At 55.3% G+C, this 13,506-nt stretch overlaps 5 protein-coding genes across 5 annotated transcripts; 1 reads left to right on the top strand and 4 right to left on the bottom strand.

Annotated features, from left to right (window-relative positions):
• Nucleotides 1-64: 64 nt before the first annotated feature.
• Nucleotides 65-1,537, bottom strand: B0H64DRAFT_419457 (transferase; the record flags this gene model as incomplete). The annotated part of the gene is made up of 1 exon (XM_062805385.1): nt 65-1,537. One exon carries the CDS (start codon nt 1,535-1,537, stop codon nt 65-67), a length of 1,473 nt encoding a protein of 490 aa, XP_062655599.1.
• A 644-nt stretch (nt 1,538-2,181) lies between these two features.
• Nucleotides 2,182-5,481, top strand: B0H64DRAFT_426302 (RAD5-like protein). Its single transcript, XM_062805726.1, has 7 exons — nt 2,182-2,621; nt 2,678-2,763; nt 2,825-2,917; nt 2,974-3,947; nt 3,999-4,271; nt 4,325-4,429; nt 4,477-5,481. Exons 1-7 carry the CDS (start codon nt 2,357-2,359, stop codon nt 5,345-5,347), a joined length of 2,667 nt encoding a protein of 888 aa, XP_062655598.1. The 5' UTR covers nt 2,182-2,356; the 3' UTR covers nt 5,348-5,481.
• Nucleotides 5,482-5,548: 67 nt separating this feature from the next.
• Nucleotides 5,549-7,493, bottom strand: B0H64DRAFT_434912 (glycoside hydrolase family 61 protein; the record flags this gene model as incomplete). The annotated part of the gene is made up of 4 exons (XM_062806109.1): nt 7,298-7,493; nt 6,809-7,249; nt 5,799-6,751; nt 5,549-5,578 (listed from the first exon to the last, which is right to left on the bottom strand). The coding sequence occupies exons 2-4, from the start codon at nt 7,005-7,007 to the stop codon at nt 5,549-5,551; spliced, it is 1,182 nt and encodes a 393-aa protein (XP_062655597.1). The 5' UTR covers nt 7,008-7,249; nt 7,298-7,493.
• Nucleotides 7,494-8,678: 1,185 nt separating this feature from the next.
• Nucleotides 8,679-9,487, bottom strand: B0H64DRAFT_405594 (chaperonin 10 kDa subunit). Its single transcript, XM_062804457.1, has 2 exons — nt 8,893-9,487; nt 8,679-8,824 (listed from the first exon to the last, which is right to left on the bottom strand). The coding sequence occupies exons 1-2, from the start codon at nt 9,244-9,246 to the stop codon at nt 8,762-8,764; spliced, it is 417 nt and encodes a 138-aa protein (XP_062655596.1). The 5' UTR covers nt 9,247-9,487; the 3' UTR covers nt 8,679-8,761.
• An 869-nt stretch (nt 9,488-10,356) lies between these two features.
• Nucleotides 10,357-13,189, bottom strand: B0H64DRAFT_220793 (kinase-like domain-containing protein). The gene is made up of 4 exons (XM_062799571.1): nt 12,983-13,189; nt 12,598-12,854; nt 11,056-12,382; nt 10,357-11,003 (listed from the first exon to the last, which is right to left on the bottom strand). The coding sequence occupies exons 1-4, from the start codon at nt 13,023-13,025 to the stop codon at nt 10,375-10,377; spliced, it is 2,256 nt and encodes a 751-aa protein (XP_062655595.1). The 5' UTR covers nt 13,026-13,189; the 3' UTR covers nt 10,357-10,374.
• Between the last annotated feature and the right edge of the window lie 317 nt (nt 13,190-13,506).

The following is a 13,506-nucleotide window of genomic DNA, read 5'->3' as shown; positions in this document are numbered from 1 at the left end:
AACTGTAACTGTTAGTAATACTTTTACATAAATCTTTTGTCGTTCCAAGTCCTCGGTTCCCCATTCACGCGGATTCCGGCGAGGTCTTCGCCGCCCTTTTCACCTCATACCCCCTGAACTCGAAATACTTCTTCAGGTCCGAATCATCTAAAACCGCCTCAACAATCTCGTTCTCCATCGTGACTACGAATTCGCAGCCCTCGTCGGTGTCGCTACCAAACATACGAGGCGGGTAGACGGTAATCAACCCCTCGGATACGGCATCGAGGAAATGCCGGAAAGCGGATGGCCGACCGAAACCGAAATCGGCCTTCTCGCACACGGCAGCTAGGCGCCAGTCGGTTATGACCACCGTCAGGGGCGGGAACGAGTCAACCCTCGAAAATAGGCAGGTCTTGTCGCGGACGGGAGCCAGCATGGCAAGAGCCTTGTCGAGCCCCGCTTGGTCCATGCTGTTCGTCATGGTACGGATCTTACTCGCCAAAAGGGAGAGAGGGACGACGTCTCCCAGAGAGGCAATCTCCTTGATAGCGAGTGGATTTGGGTAGTTCGCAGAGACTGCAGCCCAGAACAAGTTACGCTGCAGCCTGTTGGCCACGGGCGGGTCTGTTCGAGTCCGCATGTTGATTCCTTCAATGAAGATGGGCGTTTCATCTGGAGATGAGTTGTAGAGTGTGGCGCGGTGCCGGGTAATGACACGCCATAGGAGGGCCGAAAAGGCATCATAAGTCGAAACCCAAGGGACCATCTGGCCTTCTCCAGCCCGCGTAGCGAGCCCCTTCAGCTCTTTAGCCTTGCTCTTGGGGAGGTGGAATAAGAGCGCAGCGTGTTCGCGCAGCAGAGGATGGCGTTCCGGGGACGTGGGGCCATCAACTTTTGACTCGGAAGGAAATTCGGATGCAGTGAAACGGCTTGCATCTAAATTCGCAGGGTCCCACGAGGGGGGCGCGGTCTTGTTGACGATGGAATTGCAGTTGTCGGCTAGCTGGTACACGAAGTTGGCCCATCCCATCACATCGTTGGCGTAGTGGTGGAGGTTGATCATAAAAAGGAACCCGCCGGGAATAAAATTGGCCTGGTATGCCGACACAACGGGCTTCGCACTCGGAAAACACTCAGGCTTCTCGCCGTATGTCATTCCCTCGACAACAAAACGGCCGGTATCTCCGAGGGAGGACGAAGCAAAGTGAGCCTTCTCGATCTCGGACATGGACGGGACGTTGTCTTCTGCCTCGAAGTACTTGACAACGAGCCTGACAGTGCTATCTCGCTTCTTGACGAAGGAATGGTCATCGTCGTCGTCGTTCTTCTCGATCGTTCCGACTAACTGCCTGCATTGCGCGAGCGTTCTCTCCAAGCCCTCCTTCAGGGCAGCAAGAGTTCCGGGCCTCTCTTCATCTTCCAATTTAAAAAATAAGGCGTAGCTGTTGTAAGTACACGCAGCGAGATAGTCGAGACTGGAGAACCTCAGCCTCTCCACTTCTGGGTCGTTCTCCCAGCCCAGCGGTCGGAACTGGTACTCCTCGGTCTTCGGCATGTTGAGCAATGCTGAGCTGAGCGTAGAAACAGTCTAGGAGACCAAGTGGGCGTCAGGAAACTTGCAATCACCATCCCCTCCTTTTTTATAGCACCAAAATCTCACACCCGATCTTGGGACCCGTTAGTCCGCACCATCTAACTACCGTATATACGTTGTGTCAGCGCGGCGTTACATAGCCAAGCTCTCGTGGCTCGCGGGGCTGCCCGGATCGGTAAAGAAGGGGAAGATCATTGAACCATTCTCCCATTCACAAGAAGATATCGTCCTTGCCGAGGATTACTTGGTCCTTCCTCTTGATAACACCAACCGGAGGATGGAACAGCGTCGGATTGGGCTCGTAATCCCAGAAAGATGGCTTCCCGCCCCGCGTCACCCCCACGTAAAAAGTGCCTGAATCGCAACGACCGGGGGTTATCCGGGGCGTTTATCACTTGCGTATTCGGTACAAAGATTGTGCTTAATTAATTGTTGTTGGTGAGAGTTGTGATGGCCGGGTTGTATGTCATGGTAGAGGGTGAGAGGGTGTCACGGGGTGTTCTGTGTGGTCGGGTTAGGGTTGTCTACTCACGTGCGCACGCATCGCTCGACCAGGGTTTCGCGTTCCTCTTTCCCATTTCGGCCATGAATTCAACTCGCAACTTCCAGGTTCTCGACCAATCCACGGACCACGCTTCATCAAAGTTCCCACTCCATGCATCGTTGCGGGACGCATACTTGTAATTCATTAAATTTGGACTCTCTAATTGCAAAAACTGCTGCCGGATTTACTGGGTGGTACTTTGTATTACATTTTGACCTCAACTCTACTTGGCCCCAATGCCGCGTCAAACCAAACGGCCCCTTGAGGTCATCGACTTGACCGGTGGTGGCCAAAACACCCGACCAGCCAAGTCACCGCGGAATACTTCATCGTCGCACAACTTACAGCCCGCTGCGCCGGGGTTAGGTCAACCATCTTCGAGTGCAACCTCGGTACCGAATTCGACTCAAAACAACCCTGAAAACGATGAGCCAGAACCCTCAACGCAGGATCTCACTCAGAGTGACGATGGGCCCCAGCGGGAGTTGTATGGCTCCTTCGGTATGTTTTTGTTTGCATTGTTTATGCTGAGACATAGCAGGACTGACACTCTGCAGACGGCAAAATTGTGGGTGTCAGATATTATAATGGCATGGCCACGGGTGGGGAGGTGGTGATTTGTAAGAGAGAGCCCTCTAATCAGGTACGTTTTACCATGTCTCAGTGCCGGCCTTGTCTCGACTGGCTAACTCCTAGGTCGTTAGTATGACCCAAATGCAATTCGGGTGGACAATGTACTCGGAAGACAGATCGGGCATATCCCGAGAACAGTAGCCGCAAAACTCGCCCCATACCTGGTATGTCCATGTGGTAAATATCTTCACCCGGTTGCGGAAGTGCTCACTACTCTCAGGATAACAAAGAAATCACTATTGAAGCTATACTCAGTGGCGAGAAGGGCTTCTATGAATGCCCCATTCGCATGTACTTCTATGGAACCGCCGACGCCCTCGGCCGGGCTGGCCTAGAGGAGCGTCTGAAGAGCGACAAGCTTGTTAAGGCCACGCAGCTCAAGCAAACCCGAAAGGATAACGAGCAGCAACGGAAAACTATGGGTTTGAAGGGCGGTAGAAGTACTGCTGGATTTGCACCCGCCGAGCCAGAGGTTTCTCTAGCGCAGTTGGCCCAGACCAGCCAAGCTGTCAACTTCCGTGCCGGTGGGGATATTGCCCAGACGTTGGCCATGGATGAAGACCAGCTCTCCGAAATGCCCCAGGCGGAACAACCCGACAAAGTGTGCGCCAAGCTGCTGCCGTACCAACTCCAAGGTCTTGCGTGGCTCACGGCGAAAGAGAGCCCGGTGTTTCCGGAGCCAGGCTCCCCAGAGTCTGTCCAGCTTTGGAAGCGCGATGCCAAAGGCCGATTTGTCAACATTGCCACCAACTTCACCGTTGCAGCCCCTCCCAAACTCCTCTCTGGCGGCATCCTAGCCGACGACATGGGCCTCGGCAAGACGCTTCAGATCATCAGTCTGATTATGACCGGTGGGCCGGGGAGCACACTCATCGTTGCGCCAGTTGGTGTGATGAGCAACTGGGAACAACAAATCAAGCGCCACGTGTCTGATGAACATCTGCCTGAAGTGCTCATCTATCACGGAACTTCTCGACAGACTTCCGCTAAGTCTTTGAAGAAATTTGGGGTCGTCGTCACAAGCTACGGCACCCTCAGCAGTGAGGCAGCGACAGGCGGCCCTCTGACCAAGCTCGACTGGCGCCGGGTTGTTCTGGACGAGGGCCACACCATCCGCAACGCCAAAACGAAGGCGGCCGAGGCGGCCTGCAAGCTGAAGGCGCAATCAAGATGGGTTCTAACAGGAACTCCGATGTAAGCTTGAAACATGGCCCGCCTTGTGCTTTAACTAACCGAAACATCCAGCGTCAACAATATCAAGGATCTTCACTCCCTTGTCAAGTTCCTCCATATTACAGGCGGCATTGAGCAGTCTGATATTTTCAACGCCGTCATAGCACGGCCGCTGGCACTGGGAGAAACCCGGGCCGAGGCGCTCTTGCAGTCCCTCATGAAGGATGTCTGCCTCCGTCGTCGGAAGGACATGAAGTTCATCGACCTTAAGCTTCCGGCCAAGACCGAATACATCCACCGCATTACCTTTTGGGCGGACGAAAAGAAGAAATACGAGGCTTTGCTGTACGCACATTGCACAAACCGGCGGCTCTTGGGACCCTGCTAACGTTTGACAGTTCCGAGGCTCAAGGCGCTCTGCAGGACTTCCAGGACAAATCCAAATCGGGCCAAAAGGGCAGATTCCAAGGCGTGCTCGAGAGGTTGCTCCGCCTTCGCCAAACGTGTGTACCCTTGATTCATTTCAGGAGGTAAAGGCTAACAAACACAGATGCAACCACTGGACCCTATGCAAGGAGCGCATCGCCGATCTGATGAAGCTCCTTGAAGAGCAAGACATTGTCCCGCTCAATGACGAGAACCGTGTCCTCCTGCAACAAGCACTTCAGCTCATCATCGAAAGCCAAGAGGAATGCCCTGTTTGCATGGAGAACCTAACGGACCCCGTCATAACTCACTGCAAACATTCTTTTTGTCGCGCCTGTATCTCCAAGGTGATTGAGATACAGCACAAGTGTCCCATGTGCCGCGCCGAGCTAGCCGAGGACAAGCTAGTCGAGCCGGCACCCGAACACTCGGCCCAGGAGGAAGAGGCGGGCCTCGACCAAGAGACAAAGAGCTCCAAGACGGAAGCACTGCTCAAAATTCTCCAGGCTACTCTGAAAAACGACGGATCCAAAGTCATCATCTTCTCTCAGTGGACGTCGTTCTTGACCGTCATCCAGCGGCAGTTGGAAGAGGCAGGGTACACCTATACCCGAATCGACGGTAGCATGAACACGTCCAAACGCGATGCCGCTATTCACGCTCTCGATCACGACCCCGCTACTCGTATCATGCTCGCCAGTCTAAGCGTGTGCAGTGTGGGATTGAACCTGGTCTCAGCTGACACCGTCGTTCTTGCTGACAGCTGGTGGGCCCCGGCCATCGAGGACCAGGCCGTTGACCGTGTCCACCGTTTGGGTCAGACCCGGCCCACAACGGTCTGGCGCCTGGTCATGGAGGGCACCGTTGAAGAGCGGGTGCTCGACATCCAGGGAGAGAAGCGAGAGCTTGTCAACAAGGCTTTCCAGGAGAAGCAAGGCAAACAGAAAAAGACAAAGGAGACGCGCATGGCCGACATCTTGAAGCTGCTTACTTGAAATAAGATGGATTCTAGATGTGATTTGAGGACATCTGTGCCGCTATCGCTACCACAAGAGGAGACTATTCCGGAGCCCTACGGATGTCATCGAGATACTACAGTTTATTCGCAAAAGCATATCGAGGCTGGTCAAGATGGTTCGTGATAGAGCTTAACAGAGTTGGCTGATCAATCGCACATAGAGCATAATAATACACACTTATTTGTACCACTCGGCCGCTCTTTGGGCCTTGTCAACGGCCACACAGGAGGAAGGTAAAAAGAACCAAGGCAAGGGACCGAGCCCAAATCAGAAGCGAAAAGCGATGTCAGGACATGCTCCGTAAGGGTTGAACCGACGACCAGGCCGTCACCACTACGAAAGCCGCCCGCCCAAAAGAAGCCGATCACGCCAACACCGCTACTCAAGCGAATGTCGCCCTCCTCCTCTGCAGCCCCCGGCGACGTACCCTATTCCTGCCCTTCGCGGCCTGCCCACCCCCATTGACCGCGTCAGGCAGCCTACCACCAGGTATCGGCTCATTCACATCCTCGCCGAGGCCCTCGGCCGCGGGCGGCCCCTGCACGTCGCCGGACTCGCACCCGTCCGAGACGACGGTGCACATCTGCTCCTCCCATACCTTGCACCCCTTGCTGCCCGACGGCGGCGCGCTCTCGTAGCACTCGTCCAGCTGCTCCCAGCACGCGTCCGCCGCCGCCCAGCACCCCGTCTCGTCGCTGTATTTGGGCAGGGCGGATGCGCACCAGTTGGCGTTCTTGACGAGGCAGTCTGGGGGGACTAGGCCTGATGGTGTGTTCTGTCGTTGTTGCACCTGCCGTCGGGCGTTGGCGTCGCCGCCGCCGCCGCCGGGGAAGAAGACCTCGGGCCCGACGACCTTGTAGGTGGATGCGTCCTCGGTGTAGACGTTGAAGGTCAGGCCCGGGTCGGCCGGGTCGCTGATGTGGCCGGGGATGGAGACGGTCTTGTCCGAGGGGATGGGCGAGTCCGAGGTGCCGCCCTCGACGGCGAGCTGCGCGCAGCCGACGTAGAACTGGGCGTCCGTCTTGTCGTTGGTGACGTTCTGCAGCGTGATGATCTCGTGCCGCGCGAGGTAGGAGCCCGTGGGTAAGCCGGGGGGTAGGTTGATGCTCAGCAGGCCGTTGTTGTCGATGAGCTTCTCCGTCGCCCACTTCCCGGCCGCCGTGTCGAACCCCTCGGCCCAGATCTTGAACCAGCCCTCCCCCGCGGCCGGGTCGGATTGCATGTCGGAAACATGCTTGAGGTAGATGGCCATGGGGCCGACATGGGATGGGTCGATGGACCCGGGCTGCGCTGCGTCGGCCCACTCGCGAAACTCGAGGGTCAGCTTGGCGCCGGCCGGGGCCGGGCACGAGAAAGCCACGGCGTTTTGTCCGTCCCGTCCTGAGAATGCGTGTTAGATGGCAAGAAGGACTCGTGAGGAAAGGCTCGCTGACGTACCACAAGCCATGTCTTCGGCGTCGAGGCCACCTGCAATAGGATGGGTGGCAAGGTTGCCCTCCTTCGCCATGCGGATGCAGGTACCATCACCCTGGTTTACATCGTCGACGAAAAGCGTGGTAAAGGTAGTATGTGCTTCTGAAAGAGAGGCGAAGCTGGTCACCAGACCGAGCGCGAAAAGAAGAGGGGAGTGCATCATGTATTACAGATTGCACCGGCCAGCCCTCGGGCGAAAGAAAGCAATAAAAATAGAAATAAAAAAAGACCGTGAAAATGAAGTGTAAACGAAGGAATGACTGTCCTCTAGGGAAGAACTTATGTTTCTTTTCTAAAAGAAACGGAAACGAAGGAATGGGTATCTAAAAAGGTTTCCACGAGAGCGTTCGAAGGAGTGGCTAGAATTTAAAGGTGGTGAAACTGAAGAATAGGAGGTGTGGAGCCCTGTAAACGAGGTCAGTTCAGACAACCAAAGTTTAAAATAGAGATTACCTCCGGTCTCTTATATAAGAAGGGCTGTGAATCTGAAAAGGAGGCCCAAAGCCACGAGGCCGATCCCGGGCGCCCGGAACAGAAACAGATCCAGGGTGGTAAAGGGGGAGGGGATCTCACCTTCAGAACAAACACCTAAGAAAGATCACTCGACCAGAATCCCCAACTGAAACAAAATAACTGAGAGGAGGAAACGAATCTGATCAGTCACAAAGACAAAGTTCTCTTCTACATACATACTTCCCACTTCGCAACACACCTTGCAAGGGGGTTGCCCGAACATTCGTCATCTGTGCCGCATTCCCCGAATATCCCCAGAAAAGCTGGGTGGCCTTAACGGCCGAGGAACCAACAAGTATCACCCGTTCTGTTTGCACACTGCATGTTGCGGTTTGAGATAGAGGGATTTGCCGCCCTTGATCGTGTAACGTATCACAAAGGGGGCTTGACATTAGTCGGCGCGACCTCTTCTTTGGCCCGGCCGGACCTGTCCCTGCAACTCGGGAAGATGAACCCAGGGGTGCCATGTGGATCATCGATCACACCAAACCTAAATCCGGGCGGTTTGCCGCTTCTAGCCTTACATCTTCGCGCGCAAGATGTGAGGGCGGCGGCTAAAGAGCGGGTCAGGGGCTACGGCGTTTGTCAACAACTGAGCTCGCTTGAAACATTTGGCTGTCAATTGCCGAGCCGTCACGCAAGACATCTGATAGGTAACAGGTCAAGCGGCACGGTGTCGCTGTCGTGAGCTCATATGCTGAAATTGCAGAATGAGGGCAAGTATTCGATTGCCGTAGCCCGAAGCTTCGTATTACGGTACCGTCGGCGAGGGGTTTGGTCCAGTCTGACATTGTCCAAAGCAGCCACCTGCCAAGGTTTGGATTCGGGTGCGAGAGTCATGAGCCAGAGATGCAAAACGGGCAGTCAGCAAGACCGAACCGTCAGTATCAGCGCTTGGCAACGGCGCCCAAAAGACGCCGAGGACCCCAAATCACCCACTCTCCGCCCAGTCTCGCACGATCTATATCACAATGGCACAGGCCGCGCCTGGGACTGTGACAGCTATAGACATGAACTGGGTGGTTAGGGGGAGCTGCAGAGTGCACCCAATTTGGCAGCAGCAGAACCAAACAACCATATGAGGAATGGCAGGAGTGGAGAGGGTTCTATTGCTTCAGTCTGGCACCAAGCCAAGACAAGTAGATGCACCCGAACCACCTATTCGATATCTGCGAAACTGCCAAGGTCACCAGCATTACGCCGCTGAACGCAGCGGTCGACGATTCGCCCTTCGAGATGTCGTACAGGTTCGGTGTATTTGATACATTATATGGTACACATTCGTTGCTTCGTGGGTATCTTTTCTTGATCCTTTTATTTTACTCGTTGATCTTGGCCAGGATCCTGTAAGGTGTTGTGTCAGTCCATTGCTGGTTTTCGCACAACAATGAACGGTGGCAAGACTTACTCGCTGTCCCGGAAGAGGTGGTACTCCTCCTCGCCAACCTTGACGGGCGAACCGCCGTACTGTATACTGTGTCAGCAACCCCGCCACGACCGCCGCACTCCATGGAATATCCGGTGTTTCCACATACCTGAGGAATGAGGACCTTGTCGCCGGCGTTGACGCCCATGGGGACGCGCTTGCCGTCACGGTCGAGGGCGCCGGGGCCGACGGCGAGGACCTTGGCCTCGTTGAGCTCCTTGACGCTCGACTCGGGAAGGAAGATGCCGCTGGCAGTCTTGGCCTCGGCCTTGACACGCTGCACGAGCACACGGTCGAGGAGCGGGACAAGCGCCTTGATGCTGCGGAACGAGGTGGCCTGTGGTAGGTAAAAGTCAGTGTATCTGCACTCGGTCGGATGGTGAGGGGTTCGGGCGGCATTGGTGCGTGTCAGCTTCTGCGACGTCGAGCCGAGAGCTCCCGCTCGAGCTCCGGGTAGCGTCATCGGGCAGCAGGAGGGGTCCACTCACCATTGTGAAGGAGTCGGGTGTTGACTGGGGAGGGGAGTACAACCGAAAGTATTGCGTTGGTTCGAGGAAGTGATGGGTCTGGCAGGAGAAAAGTCGGGGAAAGATGCTGGCAGGCGAGGAAGCTCCGTTTTCAATCGGCAAGAAAGCGGATCACGATCCGGAGAGCTTCTAGGAACATCTAGAATATCGTCAAAATTTTACTGGGTCCCGGACGGCCGGCGCCAATTGGCTATCGGAGTGCCTTTTCTCCACAGCGACGGTCTTTCAAGAAGTGTGATTGGATAGAGGAAGCCGAGTCGACTCTGCAGTCCCGAACAGCAGCTTCAGGCGCCCATCATCAACACCGTAGGCCGAACCATGGTCACAAGAGGGGAGATTATTGCGGTATGGTACCAAAGGTTTTAGAAAGGCGCTCTAATAGTGAGCAGTTGTTGTGGCCAATGAATTCTAACGTAGTTGTTGGTGAACCTACATAAATGTTTATTGTCCTGAGATTTTAAATAAAACTTCGAGGCTACCTCGCAACATGCGAATTCCAGGGGGGAAATCAGGAGGTTTGGTATTCGAGCAGCAAGAGTGAGATGAACGAATAGATTGATCGTAGTGCCCGCCAGCAGCAAAATAGTACCCGACCGTTGATTGTGGCTGTTAACTTATATATCGCTGGCCTGGTTTCCAAACTGGGTTCGGTTTCTTCCAAACCCCTCCAGCAAGGCCGTTGTTTGAGTAAAGATAAATATACTTCGACACCAGGGGTTGAGCATGGAAACTAATGCAATTCTCTTGTTCTATTTCGGCATTCTCTAATGGCGGTATTTCTCAGTATCCATTGTATCTCGCTACCCTAAGACGCCACTTCCAAACCAATGCTGGACTTTCTCCCCAGTGTATTATTACGGCAACCTCTGAATGCCCCGATGGAGGATCCTAATCTATATGCGCCCGCGCAAAACTCACGCCCAACTTCCCAGAGATGCCAACGCTTTAGACCAAATCATCAAATGCGAACCCTATTCCCAGCTCGCCATATCCTACAGGGCATACCAACGGCCATTGACTTTCCTTAATTCTTTCTCCCGCCTACCCGCCGCCACTAAGCCTTCCTATGACTTAGCAGGCGTCGCAGGCGGCTCCAACACATGCTTGTGATCGTCGGCATTCACCACATGCCCGCCCTCCTGCCGACAGATAACCGTGTCCGCGGCCCACGGGTCATCCATGATGTCGGCCATCGTGGCTCGCTTCTTGGGGTCCAGTTCCAGCATCCGCCCAATGATGTGTCTGCTCTCTCGAGGGAGCAACCGGAGAATGCGCCACGGGCCCCGGATCACCTCCTTCTTCTCCGCAGACGGGTTTTGAGAGCTGCTCTCATTGGCGGTGGTTGATGCCGTAGTCGAAGGCCGCTCAACCTTGCTCGACTCGTCGCGATTTACTGACTTGTTGGCGTCGTTGCGTAGGGCCTGCGGGTCAAAGTCGCGGGCCGGAGTGTCGGCTAACGCTGACGTAGAACTCGCGGGCGGAAGGAGTAGCTTCTTCGGGTCGTGGCCAGGAGTCGGGTCCGCGGCGAAGAGTTTGAACGAGTTGTCGGATAATCTGGGGAGCTTCCACGGAAACCTCCTAAGAGTCATACAACAATAGATGATTGCCAACGACCAAATATCGACCGCTTGTGGGTCATACTTCTTTTCGTCGTAGACCTCGGGTGCGAGGTACGGATCGGAGCCAACGATACCTGGCCACTGTTAGTCCTGCTCCTCCACTGACGCTTCGGGTGTCAAACTTACCTGACGCAGGGACGATGCTGGTTTCGAACGGGTATTTAAACACATGCGCACTCCCAAAATCAATGATCTTCATGATGCCGTGTTCGCTGACGACCACATTGTCGAGCTTGAGATCGCGGTGTGCCAAGCCCATGCTGTGGAGGTAGGTGACACCGCTGAGGATCTGCAAAAAGCAGCAGCTAACCTCCTCCCGGGACATCTTGCCCGTCATGACGATGGCAAAGAGATCGAAAGGGGCGTACTCCATCACCTCGTACCACTTGCCCTTCTCCTGGACGATATCGAGCGTTTCGATGATGTTGCCATGATGAAGCGAAGAACCCATGCAGTACTCTGCCGTCAATTTCTTCACGTACTCGCGCTCCGTTTCGTACGAGTGGCGGGGCCGGAACTCTTTGACAGCAAAGACGACGCCATCTTCAGCACGCTTCATCAGCCTCACGGAACCGCCCGCGCCGGCGCCCAGGACTCTTCCGAGCTTTCCATATTTGGCCGAGAGGCCGTGATCGTCTCCGAAGGGAATCTGCGCCGATTTGGAACTCGGTGGTGTCTTGCCGCCGGACCGAATGGACGACGCTGGCGATGCCGTCCGTTTTGTTTTGTTACTAGGGCCCAATTTGAAGAATCGTTTCAAATCTGCCATAGAGCTGTTCCTGCTATGAATAAGGCTTTCGTCCGACTGCCGTTTCTCGCCCAACGCCCGCGGCAGACTAAGCGTCGACGAACTGGGTGAAGCGCCTGGTTTCTTCTTCCTGGAGAATATGAAGCGTGAATCAATGCCCTTCTGTGCTTGCCGCTTACTCGCGGCGTATGGGTCATCTGAGTCTCCCGGCGGTGGGGCTTGGCGTGAATAAAACAGCGAGGCGGCTGCCGCTCGCGACGGACTGCTGTCGCGGGATGGCGGCACCGAGCTGGCAGGTGAATTTGAGCCGCTTCCAGCACCAACTGAAAACAAGCCCCTCCGGTGGCTACCGAGCGTCGTTTGAGTATTTTCTCTGCCGTCAGAAGTCGCGGGTCTCCGCGAGGTTCGTTCGCGGTCCGCCGAGACGTGCTGCGGCACCGCCAATCGAGATGAACCGGCTGACAGCGGCTCATGGGTCGAATCCTGAGGAGTTATGACGTCGGGTGCCCGACCCAACCGTTCGTGGTTGCCAGGGGGCTCTCGTTTTAGCCCACCTTCGGTGGTGTCTGTCCCGGCTGGTGTAAGAGGTGGTGAGTGCATGTCCGGGCTTCGTCGGCTGGCGGTCAGGTGTGGTGAGCCATGGGCGGTCGAACTTCGAGTTGGTTGGCGGCTCGGCTCTCGAGATTCTTCGTCGCGAGAAGTGGTCTAGAAATAGAATTATTTAGTTGGACACCATTGGCGAAATAGATCTGCGCCTCGGCGCAGCTGAAACAGTTCGCCAGCTTCAAAGAAGAACAAAGAACAAGCCAGGTGCAATTCCAAGTCCACCAACCACCCCTACACAGCAAAAATGACAAGGACCACCGTCGTCACCGCTAACGGGAAGGCCAATTGTGAAAGTTGCGAGGTGCAATACGTACCCTTGAAGGCGGTAATGAAACAGGCTCGTATGAGAATATGTTCATTCTGCGTTCCTGGAGCGGGCAGGCTCTCAACCTGTCGGAAAGCTGGCGGATGTCCTCAGAAGTTACCTGGCCGGGATTGCCGAGAGGGACGCCGTTGGCCAGTGGTAAACTCGTCGAAGTCGCATTATCGGGGGCAATCTCTTCAATCGTGGACTTGAACCGGACCTGTGATTGTTGGTTGTCTTGGTCATCTGCCGTAACCTGGGTCGAGTCTGGATTTGGCAGTTGGCGTTAGCAACAAGGTTTGCGATCGCTTCAGTCAAACGGGTCCAGTGGCGGTTGGCCGCAGGCCTCTGTTTGCGTCCAGCGGGGATGGTGAGGGGCAGCGCTTTTTCTTTACCTTCTTTTCGGAGCTCCCGGTCTTGGGAATTCGTCGTCGACATCTTGACCGCCAGGGGCTCGAACGAGGCCTTAATCTAGAGTGCCTATGCGAAAGAAAGGTGGTGACGGGGTTGCCTCGGAATCGTGCAGAATGCAAACAGCAGGAAAAAAACAGCAACCGGTCTAAAGATGACGGCTGCACCTTGGGCAGCGTGCGAACGAGGCCGTTCCGACGTAGTGGGGCTCAGCTACTTGGCAGGTACATGATGCAGGGCGTTGGCGGGCCGAATGTTGGCTGAAATCTGCGGGAGGCGCGGGTACCGTGAAAGGGCCGTTGAAGAAGACCCAGGCCCAGCCTTCGTCAGCACTGGGATTCCTGGGGGCGGTAAGGTTATTTCCGGGTCCCCTGGTTGACAGACTTTTTCTGAAGTGCTGTCTTAGATCGCAATGACTCGCGATAAGAGCTCAACCATCGGACGCAGTTTGGGCCGAGAGTAACTAACACGTTTGCAAAAGAGGGGTTTCTCGGAGGGGTCTGGCCGT

Source organism: Chaetomium fimeti (genome assembly GCF_033439085.1).
Source record: "Chaetomium fimeti strain CBS 168.71 chromosome Unknown B0H64scaffold_7, whole genome shotgun sequence".
In the NCBI taxonomy this organism is placed as follows: Eukaryota; Fungi; Ascomycota; class Sordariomycetes; order Sordariales; family Chaetomiaceae; genus Chaetomium; species Chaetomium fimeti.
The sequence above is the reverse complement of the archived record's forward strand: the minus strand, read 5'-3'. Positions and strand labels throughout refer to the sequence as shown.